Genomic DNA, 15,303 nt, shown 5'->3' on the forward strand with positions numbered 1-15,303 from the left:
ACGTGATTGATGTGGGTGTTTGTATCAGTGGGTGTGCAGCTTGTGTCAAGTCCGACAGTGTGTTCAAGGATATGCTGACTCCACTTTCCTGGAATTCGTGAGAATAGTTTAATCTTCGCTCGTGCAACATCACACGCGCTAGAGCTAGAGGTGCAGTACTCAGAGAGCTGAAGGTATCCAGGTATCATTGGTGGAGACGAGTGTGACTAATTCAGATCTAACAGAAAAGAGGTGCCATCTACTGAATCACCTACAGCTTACAGAAGAAGAAAAAACAACAACTTCACCACCACTGGACTCTTTCCAATCAGTGCTTCCTATTTTTGCGCTCTATGGAGCAGGTGTTTTGCGCAAAACTCTTTTTTGACTTTCTCGTCTGCCTTTAAAAGACTTTTGCTCCAGTCTAGTGACGTGACATTCACGGAGGTCTGCTATCAAGTTTATCCAGAGGTTTAATCATCCACAAGAGAGAAATGGATAACAGCCCCGGCGGTGGTAAGATTCTATTTTATGTTTGGCGTGCTGCAAATGTCTAGCAATGGTGATTATGACAAAAGTTAGAACTGAATAACTGATCGATATTCATTCATGTTGGTACCAGCGATCAATAAACGATAGCAATTCAGCTCGATTTGATCATAATGTGTTATCAAGTGTAAAACAGAGCTGAATTTGATTGGAATGAAGCAGAGCTTAAATGAATACATCACAGAAATGCGATATCCCACTGATTTAATAATTGTGCAAACCACTGATTTATTTATTTATTCATTCATTTTTACTTGTGGCGATTTTTTTATCATTACATGCAGCAACGAGTGGGTGAACTATAATTTTGAGGGTTTTGTATTTTACTCATTTCTGAGCTGAGTGGTTTTAATTAAGACTGTGAATTTAAAGGTCAAACAAAACCCAATTTTAAAGTAAAACTTCATGCAAAGCTACCAGGACGTTGCTGTGCTGCGTTCAAATGTCCGAGCGCAACAACGCCTGGGAAGGTGAGCCGCTCGGGACTGAAGGGAGGCTGGCCACTTCCTGTTTCTCCCCACGAAAACAAACTCACGTGGAGTTACAGTATGTTGGCCGGCACTGTAATCATAATCTGTCATGCCAGAATTTAAACTGCAGCCCTGTCATATCATGCAGAAAAACACTGTTTGGCGTAGGGGGCGTGCCTGTTTTCCTTTATCAAAGCCATTGCTGGAGTGCCTACAATTTAAAGGCTGATAATGGAAGGACCTTTATCCGTTAAGTGGTATTAAGCAGCGTTTTCTCGAGATCAGTCAAGGGTGCACATGCTCTCTGCTTCCCTCTCCTAATTGACGGTGAATCATTTACAACAGCCACGGTCACGTTCTGGCACAGGTGATGGGCGCACCCTGTGCAATAGAACTGGAAACGAACCCACTAACTGTGTTATGACTTTGAGATTTCACTGATAAAGTGGGCCAGAGTAAATAGATGAATAATCATATATTAGCTGTAGTATTACTCAGCCGATAAAAACAAAGATTGGGGTGCTGGGTTTTGTTGTTTGTCTGTCCAAGAGGCAGAAGCAGTGAAGCAGAAGGTTTTTCCAAAAGTTTTTACATCTTTATTTAACTGTTTATTTATATTTTTCTTATTTACTTGTTCAATTAATAAAATAAAATAAAATGTCTTTAATGACATCCCACTTTTTCCTCATTTTGTAGCCCTTAATACTTCAAATGGTGACCACATTGGCTTGACCTTTAATATTTCAATAATGTTATTGGGACCAAACATAATTAGATTTATGAGTTCAGTCATCTAAACAAAGCTATAAACATTATTATAACCACATGCCTCCAATTGCCAAGGCTGTTGAAGAATGAGTTACAGACAGACTGAGTGAGTGAGTTGCTGCATGTGAAGGAGGCATTCACCCAAAGGTTAATGCAATAATTTATTCATACATAAAAGATCTTATAACTCAAATAATAGACCCAAATTCACGATATATAGCTTAGCAGGCTTGTTATGTAATACTAGTAAACATAATGTAGGGGAGTAGGCTACAGTCAGCTGGAACAGGTTACACAGGGCCAATTATTGGGGAAATATAAATCAGTAAAAACTAATATTTGGAGCATATAATAACATACAAATGGTTGGGAACGCATTGGAAAGTATTTATCAACATTAGTATTCACATCAGCTGTTTCTTTTTAAAAGGCAGTTGGACCAGGGTGTGGAAGTCAGAAAACGTTTTATGACACCTGCAATGACAGCTCTGTGGCACTATAATAGTACATAGCTATAATGTTTGCTCGCATTTAGGCGTCAAATGATAACCAGATGGTGTAAGCAAAATTGGAGAAAAAGAAGAAGTTCTATGCCCTTCACTGCTTAACTTCACGGACTTTAGTTTCCTCTCTAAACCGTCCTCTGGCACACCCCTGGTGGAGATCTGCAATATTTTCAGCATCATTAAAGTATTCAAACCATTTTTCGCCAAGTAAAAGAGTGCGTTGGTGCTAAGGCTGACTAACTGGCACAAACATTCAGACAAAAAGCCCCGTTTTTGTCAACATTATGTCCTCAGTGCTTAAACATTTGCTAGATAGTAATCCAACCCCATTATTTTTGAAGTATGGGGGGAAAATAGGCCACATAAATAGGCTAGAAGACGTTTCAAACTCAGGAAAAAATGTGTATCCCAAAGTAAGACACCTGTGTCCTCAAAAATATGAGTAGCCCTATCACAATATAGGCCAATTTCTTGTCAGCAGCCTGTATCGCTGCACCACTCAGAATGGAAGATGCTGAGTGGTGCAGCTGACCTGAGTTACAAGTGAACCAGTCCTCTGGTTATAAATTAAGACTCAGCCAAATAAAAAATACATTTAACATCCCAGGGCATGACTAATCACAAACAGATGGATTTTGAATTAAACGTGTTTCTATCTTCACGCGAATTTTCTCCGAGATACTTTGGTCTGGTCACACACTGACACACAGTTTTCGCCCTGCTGTTTTAAACTTAGCTGCACGGCCCGGCTGTGCTGCTGCTGCTGGTGGTGGTGCGCGGTCAGACCACCCTGCCGCATAACATGCTGCTCTATTTAATTTGGCTCTTTAATTATAAGCCTCTGGCGGACTGTAGAAGCTCTGGCTCCCGGCTGGAGCGCACGCTTCACATCTTCCCGGTGAAAGCCCTGTCAAAAAGCCCTCCTCACGTGGCTTCCCTTGCAGAGCCGCGTGCGACGCGTGAGATATCCGGGCCCTCCTCCTGCCGCTACCCCGCTCTCACGGACGCTTCTGTGTTGACGATGCCGCCTGCGGTGGTGGTGAGGCAGAGCTTGGTCAGTGGGTCAGCAATTCCACACGTTAACTCTTTTCTCTCTGGTCACGTTTCCCCGCCTCATGCACCACTTGCTTCTACTGAACACCGCCCCCTCCTTTCATTTAAATCAGTGCGAGCTTGCAGTGTGGTACAAAGCTGAGTCGATTTTGATTCTGCAACATCTGTCCCCGACGCATCGGTTCAGGGCACTCGTGCATTCAGCGTGCGTTTGGAGTGGAACGTGACTGTTAAAATGCTGAAAGCTTGCATAGCAATGAAACCGACGCTTTATCAAGACCACAGAACAGACTGAAACAAGACAGGATGTTACACGACGAATCATATTCTTGGGGTCTCTAAAATAGGCCATAGCCACCCACTGTGATACTCTAATACAGCTCGCCCTCTTAATTGCATGAGCCAGAGCTGCTGTGTGATGCGGCACCAGTTTCGAGAGAGCTGCTAGAGGCACATAGACACAATTCTATCAAGTTCCTGCGATATTGACCTACTTTCACGAGCCCGAGGTAACAAAGTCTTCTGCAAACAACCCAAGTAGAAACTGTGTTCAGCATAGCACAAACTCATTTCATTGGCCGAAGAGACCTACATATTTTCTGTTTTAGAATAATACTAATAAAAAAATAATATTTTCCCAGAAAGTCGGGATCTATATTTATAAACTTTACCCCAGGGGAAAAATAATGACTGTAGTCACTTTAACTGTGCTTCTATCCACTTCAGCCAGTGAAAGTAAGAGATAAAGAGGGAAACAGAAGGGAGAGAGAGACCGCCTGTGGAGGATCCAGTGCTCACGTTTCTCTGCCTGCTTTCTGGTCCCAGGCAGATTAGCGTTTGCACGGGTACACTAAACTTAAGATGGGCAGTGACCGCGTCCTCAATTAATGCTGTCTGCGTTGACCTGAATTGTGGGAATCTTGTGCACGTTGTAGCAAGGTGCATGGAAATCCTCTGAGTACGTGGGAAATCCTGTGCAAGGCACAGGATCAGACAAAACTGGAGTTTGGTTCAGGTGCTTTAATATGGCATGTAGCCTTGCAGGAGTTGCATTACCTGTGTTTGCAGTCAGTAGATCAATACATTCCTGTATGTATTACAGATCTTTAATAACCCTCCTAATGGACTATTTGCATAAGATGAAAGATAGAGTTTTATCTTTTAAACGAAAATCTATGTGTAGAACAGAAATGAATTACAGCAGCACTTCACAGCCTACTTGGACACTTCCTGCACCACTATTCAAAAGCAGAAACGGATTATTCATTAACAGCGTTCACAGTACAGTGGCTCGGGAGGGGGTCATTCATAAACACAAGGCTACTGTACATGTGAGTCTTCAGGTGGACATGCAATGTGTTTGGGTGGAGTGAGTCGGCGTGGGCTGGGCATTCACTGTCTGCGTGTAGGCTCACAAGGAGGTGAGGCTCAGGTCTGGTCTGCTGGATCTGTCTATGACTCTGGCATGAGTCAACAAATCCTCCAACACGTGCTGGTGGAAGGATTATCAAAACATTTGCGCTAAACAAATGCTGTTCGCAGCAAAGGGATCGGTCTCCAGGCACATTCAGCGAAAACCAGCGTGCCACTCTCAGCTGCATGTGCAAGTTTGAAAAAAAAAGAGTTTTAAGTTGGAAACATATTTTTTAGACTGCTTTTAATACTGAAATAAGTGCGTACAGAGCCTAATTTGTAATCTTGAATGTGTCTCTAGTCGACTCTGCACACTGCCTTGTTATTACGGCAGTCCAAACCACAAAATCGAGGTTTTACCTTTGCACAAAAAAAAAACAAAACAGAAAACAAAAACGTGACTCACATTCTTCTACTGTGGAACGACAGTAGCAGAGGCTCGCTGCTACCTCACGCTCAGTGAGTGAGGGTGGCGGCGGTTGAGGGCTGTCCCATTCAGCGTATGTTTATAAACACAGATCTGACTTCAAATTGTGTTAGATTTCAACACGAGACTGCGGATTTGGTTCGGCCAGTAACCGTGTCAGGAGTCCACGCATGTGAGGCGGCGGTCAGGTGTCGTGCTGTTAGCTGGCGCTGGGCACGGTGCCAGGGGAGCGAGGCTATTATTGGAGCGGAGGAGGCAGCAGACCCCGCAGACACGTGAGGTCGTGTCTCCGCTCATCCACAACGCCTGACTAGAAGTGAGAGAGCGAGAGAGAGAGACAAACGAAAGTTCGGAAACAGCCACAGTTGAATGACAAAAAAGAATCCGCTAATATTTACAGGTGCTTTAAGACTGCATGACGCAAGAATTATTTTTTAAGTGATTCTTCTAGTGTACGTCTCTGTGATTCGTTGCTGTGCCATCGGCAGTCTTTTTAGCGCCCACTTTATCCTCTTGAGCGCACCATTACGCCTATTACACTCAGCGTGCAGCGACGTCGCTGCAGATACTCAGAGCCGCTGTCCACAGATTGTGCAACATTACATCACAACACATCCACAGCTATAAAGTAGCCCTGCAGGTTTTCTAAGCAATTATGGGTAGCCAGATCTTTTATTTTTTAATTTATAAATCATCTAATCCAGCCAAATTTAAACAAGGCTATATTTTTTTTTTAAAGTCTTTTTATGTGAACATCTCCATTCTTTCTCTTCAGGAGGAGTAATCCTGTATGCTGGCTCCTCTGGCAGTGCCAGTCCCAGCCCTGGCAGCCCTTCCAGTGGATACCAGACACAATCACCTTCTTCACACTCCCAGCCCTCATCTCCAGAGGAGGTTACCTTCACGGAGATTGGGGCATTGAAACAAAGGGCAGCTGGGTGCAACACTCCATCCTCCAAACTGGTGTTCCAATTCCCAGAGGTCTATAGTGGCCCCTCAACACCAGCAGCTACTCCACAGCATTCCTATGCACACCCCATTGCGGGGAAAAGGCCATGCGGATTTCCGGGAACTTTCACCAGTAAGTTTTCCTAACTGTCGATATGCATAAATATTTATTCCTTCATATACGTATGTGTGTGTTTTTGCAGCTTATCTCACAGTTCACTTTCCTTCCTCAGAGACAGGTGGAATGGTCTTGCTTTGCAAAGTCTGTGGCGACATTGCATCTGGTTTCCACTATGGAGTGCATGCATGCGAAGGATGCAAGGTAAGGCAATAATCAGAAGAAAATGTGAAAAAACTGTGGAATATTTCATATGTGTGTTGATTTTTTTTGTGCCCTGGTTTCTCATGGTATATATGTAAACATGTCTGTTTGTGTCAGGGGTTTTTCCGACGCAGCATCCAGCAAAACATCAACTACAAGATGTGCGTGAAGAATGAGAACTGTCTGATCATGCGGATGAATCGGAACCGGTGCCAGCACTGCCGTTTCAAGAAATGCCTCTCTGTCGGCATGTCAAGAGATGGTGAGACATCCTGACATATTTTTATTTTATTTTACTGAAATTTCTCCTCTCGCTCTTCTGCCAGAATACCACAGTGCTCTGATTAGCTAAAGCAGCAGGGAAATGGGCACACAGAAAGTGGTGCAGTACTGATATGTAGGTCTGAGTGAAAAATGTAATGCGGGAAGACTTTTGAGGTCATCATGCCAGTAGCTCAGTCACTCAGTTTGTAGGAAGACTTGCACCTGTCTTGCCCTCCTACTTTGTCACTGCACTGCCTGTAAGTACCATCTGGCTTTGTATCACTCTTTTTAAGTTACTAAGTGTCTTTCTGCTGCCCTTTGCAGCATCCACCAACACCTACCTCTATGCTCTTGTTCAGTGCAGCCCCTCCCCCTTATATGTACCCACTATGTTCCCTCAGCTCCCCTTACATCTCTCCCTCAGACAGTGATTTATGAGTAGAGGAACCTTGAAGTCCCTAAAGCTATCTATCATCGGGAAAACTGCAGCAAACACAGGAATTATTTTAGGAAATTGGAACAGGGTCAACGTGATTACCTTGTGTATGCCCATAGAACATCTTACTGCAATTAATAAGGGACAGGGCAACAATTAAGCAAGGGATGCAGAAACCATCGTTATGACAGAATTTTTCAGGCGTAACACTCCTTTCACCTCATTCTGGCTCTGATAGCTGAACAGTGATTGATCACCTATCACCACAAATTAAGAAAACAGTTGGGCTGACCTAGAAAAACAATACAGAATCAGCCCTATAGTGTACTCATACATCATGACCTACTTGGTGTAGTTTGCCTGTTTTCTTCCTCTCAGTATGGTTTCTGCTTATCTCCACCCTCCAGTCCTCTGCATTGCCTAATCTAGTAAAGAGGTTAGTGTTATTTCTGCATGTGCTTGACACTTTTGGTGCACAGCAAAGAAAAGAAAAAAAAAGACGCTGGCAAAATGCATCCAAATGAGAGAACATTCAGGTTGACCCTCTTACGGGAGATTTTTGAATGTGTTAAGGACCACAACCTAGAAACCCCTTTTTGCTCAGTTTCAAGCATTACGAAAACAGGAAAACCGCAGGCAACTGACTGCAGCCCACAATAAATAGTACACCCTGATTTCACACCAGGCAGCTGTGTGACTCTGGCGCTGCAATATAGGCAAATATTGAAGTCCGTTGGCATGGTGGCACACTTTTCTTCCCGTAATCAGACAGAATACAGGAAAGTTTCTTTAGGTTTCTTCCTTCTGGTTAGATTTTAAAATGCCTTTCAACATAATTTGCATATGCAGCTCAGTAGTGTGCATTTGCTTCTTTTTAAACCATGATGACAGGGATTAAGCTCATGTTACGTTATTGGCCACATCCTCATCAAGTTACTCTGCAGATTACAAAAGCTTCTTTAGTATATCCTGCAAACTACTACTACAACTACTCTTGATCGCTCAGTTTTGCACAGTTATTGTCATTCTGCTTTTTATTCTAAATTGTGGTTGTATGCAGTATGCAACTGAAATAGATATAAATACATATATGTATACACCACTATACCACTTATATGCTTTATAAAAGAAATCGCGTGTGCTCTACTTTCAAGTCTTTGAAGATGTACCATTTTTATCTAACACACACTTCTTCACTTGCATTCGCTTCCTGGTGACGTGCACTACCCAGAATAGAGAATACAATAACCACAACTTGCTCGGTTCAGACCTTAATCCTCCCTTCACCTTAGTCAAATCTTGACCTTATAATTATATGATTTACATGATGAGTACTTTTGTCCCCAAAAGGGAGGCAAGTCCTCACAGTTTGACAGTATGACTGCACAACAGGAGCGCCACGCACACACAGTCATTTTCCAGCATCGCCAACCCTCGTGTCAGTCTTCTTCATGCTCTCACTTCTGTCTCCTCAACTCTTCAAGCCCACCACTCTCATACTTCTCCTTCTCACGATCTCAGTGCCAGTGACATCATGCCGATGTTGCCCCACTGCCCTACTTACAAATGGAGGGAGGGAGCAGTAGAGGAAGACGATAGTGGTGGATAGAGGAGAGGATGAGGCAGATGGCAGCAGGGGGTCTATAAATAGCCTCTCCAGCTGATGGTTACTGTGAGAAGGGGGGTGGGGGGTATGGATGAAGAAAAGGAAATTTTCATCTCCCCACTTGTGTGATTCACCTTGAAATCACTGTAAACAGTTTAAGCATGTTAAGCTGCGAGTTGTACATCTCTTGATAAAAATGAATAAATCTATGAATTCATTTGTAACTTTCGTTGTTGTTGCGCTGCTGATTTGGATTATTGTATTTGATCAAATAAGAAAAAGGATTACCATTTATTTAGAAAAAGACAAGAACGGAGAAATGAAAAGCAGGGCACAAAACAAACATTTACTGGGATTGCCCATGCTGTCGGTGACAGGAACCTAACCTTTTCTCTTCTGCTTGTATCTTCCTTAGCGGTGCGTTTTGGCCGTATCCCTAAGAGAGAGAAGCAGCGACTTCTGGATGAGATGCAGAGCTACATGAACAGCCTAAATGAGTCGGCTGCCATGGACATGGACTCCCCTTCAGTGAGGGAAAATCCCACCAGCACAGACGACGGTACCTCAAAAGAGGCCATTGGAGCCATTTCCAGAGCCTATCGTGACATCTTCACCAGCAACAGCAGCAACCAGGAGCGAGCATCCAAGTCAGGCAACATCATCTCCAACAACAACAACAACACATCTCCCTTTTCTCAGGATGGCAATTTTCCTCAAGTTTCATCTCACCCCTCCTCAGCTCAGAGTTATCAGTCTTGCCCAGTTACCCCCGCCAGTGTATGCCCAGTCTCCTCTAATCACAACCAACCTGCATTTAACAATATGGACAGCAATCGGTATACCTATTTAGTGTCATCAAATCAGAATCACAACAAGTCAAATGCTACAATACCTCAAAGGGGAAGCTCTGCCAATCATGACAGTTTCCACATTGCAGGCAGTACCCAAAATCAGCCCTCGTGCCCATGGAAGTTAGCTCCAGGAGCTAAAGTGCTGGTAAGTACAAGACGCTCGCTGAATTAGGACTGCTGTATGATTCACTATTCGACAAGCTATTTATGACTTGATGTTTTTTGTCTTTTCAAAGGCCTGTCCTCTCAACGCGTGCCCTGTGTCAGGGGCAGAACGCACAAGTCAGGAGATATGGGAGTCTTTCTCTCAGTGTTTCACCCCTGCTGTCAAGGAGGTTGTAGAATTTGCTAAAGGCATCCCAGGATTTCAAGAGCTTAGCCAACAGGACCAGGTCATGCTGCTAAAATCAGGCACCTTCCAGGTAATGACATACATTTTCAGTTATACATTTTGGTAATGATAAATGCATCATAACGTGTCCAGATGTGTTTTTGGCTAAAGCATTTGTCTCACGTTTATCTTTTTGTTCTCGTCTTTTTTCACCATTTCTTGCGTGTTAAGGTTCTGATGGTGAGGTTCTGCACCTTGTTCAATGCTGGGGAGCATACAGTGACATTCCTGAATGGCCAAACTTACCCGCTGCCCACTTTGCGTGCCTTGGGCATGGGCTCTCTGCTGGATGCAATGTTTGAATTCAGTGAGAAGTTGAGTTCTCTGGGACTAGAGCCTGATGAAATGGCTCTCTTCATGGCCGTGGTGCTGGTCTCTGCAGGTTAGAGAACAACAGTTACAAATGCTGCACCGCAGTGACAGTTCGATAATGAATCCACAATGTGCTAACTGTTTCAAATCACTCACACCGGTATGCTCTGTGTTCCTCAGACCGTTCCGGCATTTCGGACACGAGGGCCGTGGAGCAGCTACAGGAGGGCCTTATCCGCGCCCTGCGTTCACTGATCACTCGCCGTCGTCCAGATGATACCACCCTCTTCTCCAAGCTGCTTCTGCGCCTTCCAGACCTCCGCACCCTCAACAACCTGCACTCTGACAAACTGTTGGCCTTTCGCATTGATCCTTAAGAAGTCCCCTCTTTCACAGAGTGCACAGGAAAAAAGACTATTTCACACAGAAAAATACACAGTACATACACACATACAGATATTATCTTCCAAGGGCAGGACTTCCTTCAATATTGAGGAACAAGGAATTGTGCAATTGATGAGTGTTGTTTTGAAAAGGATAAATGAGGGCTACATACATATTTTGAATTGCTGTCGATCGTCATGCAATGTTTTGAGAGGAAAAAATACAATACAATAAAAACAAACTCATGTACACGCATAAACCTCCACACCTCTTGAGAGACATTGTTCAGTTAAAAAGAAAAAGATTAAATCATTGTGTAGAGTTACTAGCACCGTTCTGGAAAAAGAAAAAATCATTTGTGCACTTGCTCATTATATCCTGTATACTTAAGAATAAAAGCCAGTTCACTTCTGTTTATTCCGCAAGTCATACAGTATTAACAGACCATCACTAAGCAGCCGCTAAATGATGGATGTTGTATATGAAATTTTTTTTACTTAGGGACCACTGGTGATGATTGACCATGTGTCAGTTTGTGTTTAAGAAAAAGGGAATCTGTATATAATACATAGTGATACCTGAAACGTTAAGGCACTTGTGTGTCACTGTTTTACAAACATGCCATCTGCATCAGTACTGGAATGGGATCCCTGCTTTAACCTGCACATGACAGGATGCAGTCTCTTTCTAAGTTTTGACTAACCTTCCAGAAAACATTTGGCTCACCTTGAATTTAAATGTGTCATCGTGATAAGACAGCACGATTATAATATTATTTCACAAAAACACAATGTCTGTCACTGTACCGTATCACATCTAGACTGATGGAGTGCACATGGGGTTTTGTAGTTCCTGTGTTTGTTTTTTGTTGCTGTAAATATTATGTTACCCAATGTTGATGTATCGATTATTGAACTGATATGATGGATCAGACATATGAGTTTGGTGTAATGAAGAAGAATGTAATGACCTTCCTGTATTTGGTGGGGATCTGGCTATGCCAAGGGAGCTTTGCTCAGGAGAATGTGTAGTAGGGATTCTCAAACAGCTTAGACACTCCTCCTGCTATATTAGATGATGTAACAAACCAGCATAATCCCTGAAATCACCAGCATTCACTCCACATGCACCCTTCCTCTGGCCCCAATGTTTGTCATACAAACACAAGAAATATTTTTTTTTGGGTGAGAGATCTAATTTGATTGGTCATCTCACTGTTTGCTTGTTTGATTATGGCTGATTGAGCACATCTTGTACATTTTGTACATTTTTCTTCCTAAATAGAAATGATACAATGATATAAAGTTGGAATTATGTATTATTCTGCCTCTGTGTCTTTTTTGTAAACATTTGTGTGGGAAATATCAGTTTAGAAAAGAAACATAGGCTATGTTGAGTAATTAGGCCCGTAGTTGTGCAACACTGTACACTGGCAGTATGCTGTGAGTGTGTTAACCAAGTTTATACATTGTGCAATTATGTGAACGTTAGATAATTTATTGCTAGCAGACTGCATTAATAAATTAGGCTATTATTACATTAGCTGTAAGCAACTTTATAGTACCTATGTTGACTATGTTGACTGTCAATTGCAATGGAAAAGATTATAAATTTGCAATACAAGATGTCTAGAAGCACAAACAACCTTCTCCCCAACAAAGTGAAGTAAGGGTGCCACCTTCTGGTAGAATAATGTACAGCGGATCCCGGAAGCGGATGGTGTGCTAGCGAGTGCTCACTTCCACGTATCATTTGCTGTCACTTAATCGCTTCACATGCCGTCATCGTTTTACGCCTCAGTAATAATAATATGGGACCACTGTTAAACGTTACGGTAAGCTCTGTCACATAAAAATGATAGAATAGAGCAAACGGGGGGGAAGCCAGCACGAGCTGTTGATATTAGTGGCAGGTTAGCTCACAGGCTAGCCTTAGCTAAACAATAATAGCATGCAGGTACATCTGTTTGCTGATAATTATCTGCTTGTTTTGAGCGACTTAACTGTCGTAAGTTAGCGGTTTAATCATTGACGTAGGTAAGATTGAAGTTACGGTGCCATATCTACCTGGACCTGTTGTTGAGTTGTCAGAATGTTTTGGGTTTTTCCAAGTTAAGCAAGAATGAAGATGCCGAGTTCCTGACTCATGAACACTCGCCTGTCTCTAATAATTTGGCCACTTTGTCTGTCCGCAGGCGCTGAGAAACAGAAAGAAAAGTGCTGCAAATCCCCCGAGACCTCAGCTTTGACCTCCAGTGGGAGCATTTCATGACAGCATGTTGGTGACAGCGTATCTTGCCATAGTTTTCCTGCTTGCCCTGTGCGTTGGCCTCGAGCTTACGGCACGCCGCGTCACCCCACCTCAGTCCACCCCTACAGCTGTAGCCAACCCAGCTTTCCGTGGCTTCCAGACAATATTCCTCAGGGCATACCTTCTGGCTTTGTGGGCAGACTGGCTCCAGGGTCCTTATCTCTACAAACTTTACCTCCACTACAGCTTCCTGGAATCCCAAATAGCCATTTTGTATGTATGTGGTCTGGCCTCTTGTGTTCTCTTTGCTCCTTTTGCAGGCTGGCTCCCTCAGGCTTTGGGCCGCAGGCAGACCTGTCTTCTGTTCTGCTTGTCATACTCTGCTTGCTGTCTCACCAAGCTTTCCAGAGACTACTTTGTTTTGATTGTGGGCCGCATCTTGGGGGGACTGTCCACATCCCTGCTAGCAACCACATTTGAAGCCTGGTACGTGCACCGACATGTTGATGTCCATGATTTTCCCAAGGAGTGGATCCCCAGCACCTTCACCAAAGCTGCTACCTGGAACCACGGACTCGCAGTGGGTGCAGGGCTGGTGGCTAACTTACTGGCTGAGTGGCTCCACCTTGGGCCAGTAGCCCCCTTTCTCCTGGCAGTCCCCTGTCTGGCTTGCTGTGGCTGGGTAGTCCTGACTGACTGGGGCAAAGAAGAGGCTCAAGGGGTTCCTGAAGTAGACAAACAGACTCTGCTCACTGGCACTCCAAATGGAGGTGTGACCCATTTGTCTGCAAAAGCACGGTTCTCACGCAGCTGCCACGAGGGGCTGCGCTGCCTACTGTCAGACAGGAGAGTCATGCTCTTGGGGGGAGTCCAGGCTCTGTTTGAAAGTGTCCTCTACATTTTTGTTTTTCTGTGGACCCCAGTACTGGACCCTCATGGGCCTCCTTTAGGAATAGTCTTCTCTTGCCTGATGGCTGCCAGCATGGTTGGGTCCTCGCTATACCGCCTAGCCACCTCAACCCAATACCGTCTACAGCCTGGGCACGTACTCTGCCTTGCTGTGCTGATGGCCTTCTTCTCTTTTTTTATGCTAACCTTTTCCACTGCCCCAGGACAACCTAGACCTCATGAATCCTTTCTGGCCTTCCTGCTCCTGGAGCTGGCCTGTGGTCTCTATTTCCCTGCCTTCAGCTTTCTTCAGGGCAGGGTGATCCCAGAGGAGAAGCGGGCCGGTGTGCTGGCCTGGTTCCGGTTGCCGCTGCACCTGCTGGCCTGCTTAGGGCTGCTGGCCCTCCACGGGGAGGTATCAGGAACAGGTGGAGGGGAGGGTGGTGGGGGCACCAGACACATGTTTGGAGGCTGTGCCGTCATGATGCTGGCAGCTCTGATGGCTGTGGTCAGTCTTTTCACCCTGGGTAGACATGACACAGATCTGAGACTGGAGGGAAACAGAGCAGAATGGGAAATGTAACAAGTCGATCAGCCACATGTCCACTCCTGCTTGTCTGGTTTAAAATGTTTTATCTCAGTTTTGTCTAACTGAACCTAGAGACATCATATTCAACCAGACTACTTTTAGGTGCACATTTTGCCAAAAGCAGAGTTGAATGAAATTGTGGGGTGTTTTGGTAAAAATGTTTAACATTTTATGTCATGTTAATTCCTTATTGTTTATTGGTTACAGAGTTTGTTAATGTCTTTGGGAACATTTGTCAATGAAACTGTTGAAAACTTGGCTGATACTTTTTGTATCAGTCCACTAATTATTCCAGATGAAGTGTTTCTGTCTGTAGGGATTTCACCTGCCAGAATCCCAAGAAGATTTGGTGATGCTGAGCCTTCACCTAATGCTTAAAGACAAATCTGAAAAGATTTTACTTAAGAGACCTGAATGGATATTTGAAATTAGGTGATGGCTAGTTAGTAGACTAGCAAATGAATGTTAGTGTCTACTATATTTCTTTTATTTCTTCCGCAGTGCATTGGTTCCTGTATGTTGAGCAGGATCTGTTTTGTTTTTGTTTTTTTGTTTTTTTTTTGGGGGGGGGTGTCCTTTAAACCAGGCAAGCAGCAGCTTTACTTTGAATGTCTTTCCTGTGTCATCTGCAAAATGCTCTGTTTTGATGTTCTTTATATGGCTCTTTGTGTTACACTTTTAAATAAAAGTGTTTGTAATATGTTAAATTATATTGGGAGGGAGTTCTATTTTGTGGCATATGGTTGTTTTTATAACATTTATTCAACAGGAGTTTACAAATCATTATTACAAATTATATAACATGTCTATTTTGATGTTTTTGAGAAACCGCTTTGATTTGAGTTTTCTTCATTAAAAAATCTCAATTCAGATTCAGTCAGAATCGTTTTAACTGTT

The 15,303-nt window shown here is 43.6% G+C and overlaps 2 protein-coding genes across 3 annotated transcripts; both read left to right on the forward strand.

Annotated features, from left to right (window-relative positions):
* Nucleotides 1-381: 381 nt before the first annotated feature.
* Nucleotides 382-10,693, forward strand: nr1d4a (nuclear receptor subfamily 1, group D, member 4a). 2 transcript variants are annotated; one of them, XM_005914733.3, is made up of 8 exons: nt 382-495; nt 5,941-6,246; nt 6,347-6,435; nt 6,553-6,697; nt 9,157-9,737; nt 9,829-10,014; nt 10,155-10,365; nt 10,476-10,693. In XM_005914733.3, the coding sequence occupies exons 1-8, from the start codon at nt 474-476 to the stop codon at nt 10,670-10,672; spliced, it is 1,737 nt and encodes a 578-aa protein (XP_005914795.1). In that variant the 5' UTR covers nt 382-473; the 3' UTR covers nt 10,673-10,693. The 2 variants fall into 2 exon arrangements, with proteins under 2 accessions (XP_005914795.1, XP_005914794.1); XM_005914732.3 differs by lacking the exon at nt 382-495 and adding an exon at nt 5,455-5,565.
* A 1,666-nt stretch (nt 10,694-12,359) lies between these two features.
* On the forward strand, nt 12,360-15,282 carry mfsd5 (major facilitator superfamily domain containing 5). Its single transcript, XM_005914731.2, has 2 exons — nt 12,360-12,513; nt 12,874-15,282. The coding sequence occupies exon 2, from the start codon at nt 12,955-12,957 to the stop codon at nt 14,398-14,400; it is 1,446 nt and encodes a 481-aa protein (XP_005914793.1). The 5' UTR covers nt 12,360-12,513; nt 12,874-12,954; the 3' UTR covers nt 14,401-15,282.
* The last annotated feature ends 21 nt before the right edge of the window (nt 15,283-15,303 follow it).

Source organism: Haplochromis burtoni, unplaced genomic scaffold, assembly GCF_018398535.1.
Source record: "Haplochromis burtoni strain Fernald_Lab_line unplaced genomic scaffold, NCSU_Asbu1 Contig_9, whole genome shotgun sequence".
NCBI classification, from domain to species: Eukaryota; Metazoa; Chordata; class Actinopteri; order Cichliformes; family Cichlidae; genus Haplochromis; species Haplochromis burtoni.

Bases quoted from the DNA above. Each gene is read 5' to 3' on its own strand.
- nr1d4a (XM_005914732.3), top strand. From the start codon at position 5,535: ATGACAAAAAAGAATCCGCTAATATTTACAG. The intron at 5,566-5,940 runs GTGCTTTAAGAC...CTTTCTCTTCAG, and splicing joins GAATCCGCTAATATTTACAG to GAGGAGTAATCCTGTATGCT. The intron at 10,015-10,154 runs GTAATGACATAC...TTGCGTGTTAAG, and splicing joins TAAAATCAGGCACCTTCCAG to GTTCTGATGGTGAGGTTCTG.
- mfsd5 (XM_005914731.2), top strand. From the start codon at position 12,955: ATGTTGGTGACAGCGTATCTTGCCATAGTTTTCCTGCTTGCCCTGTGC.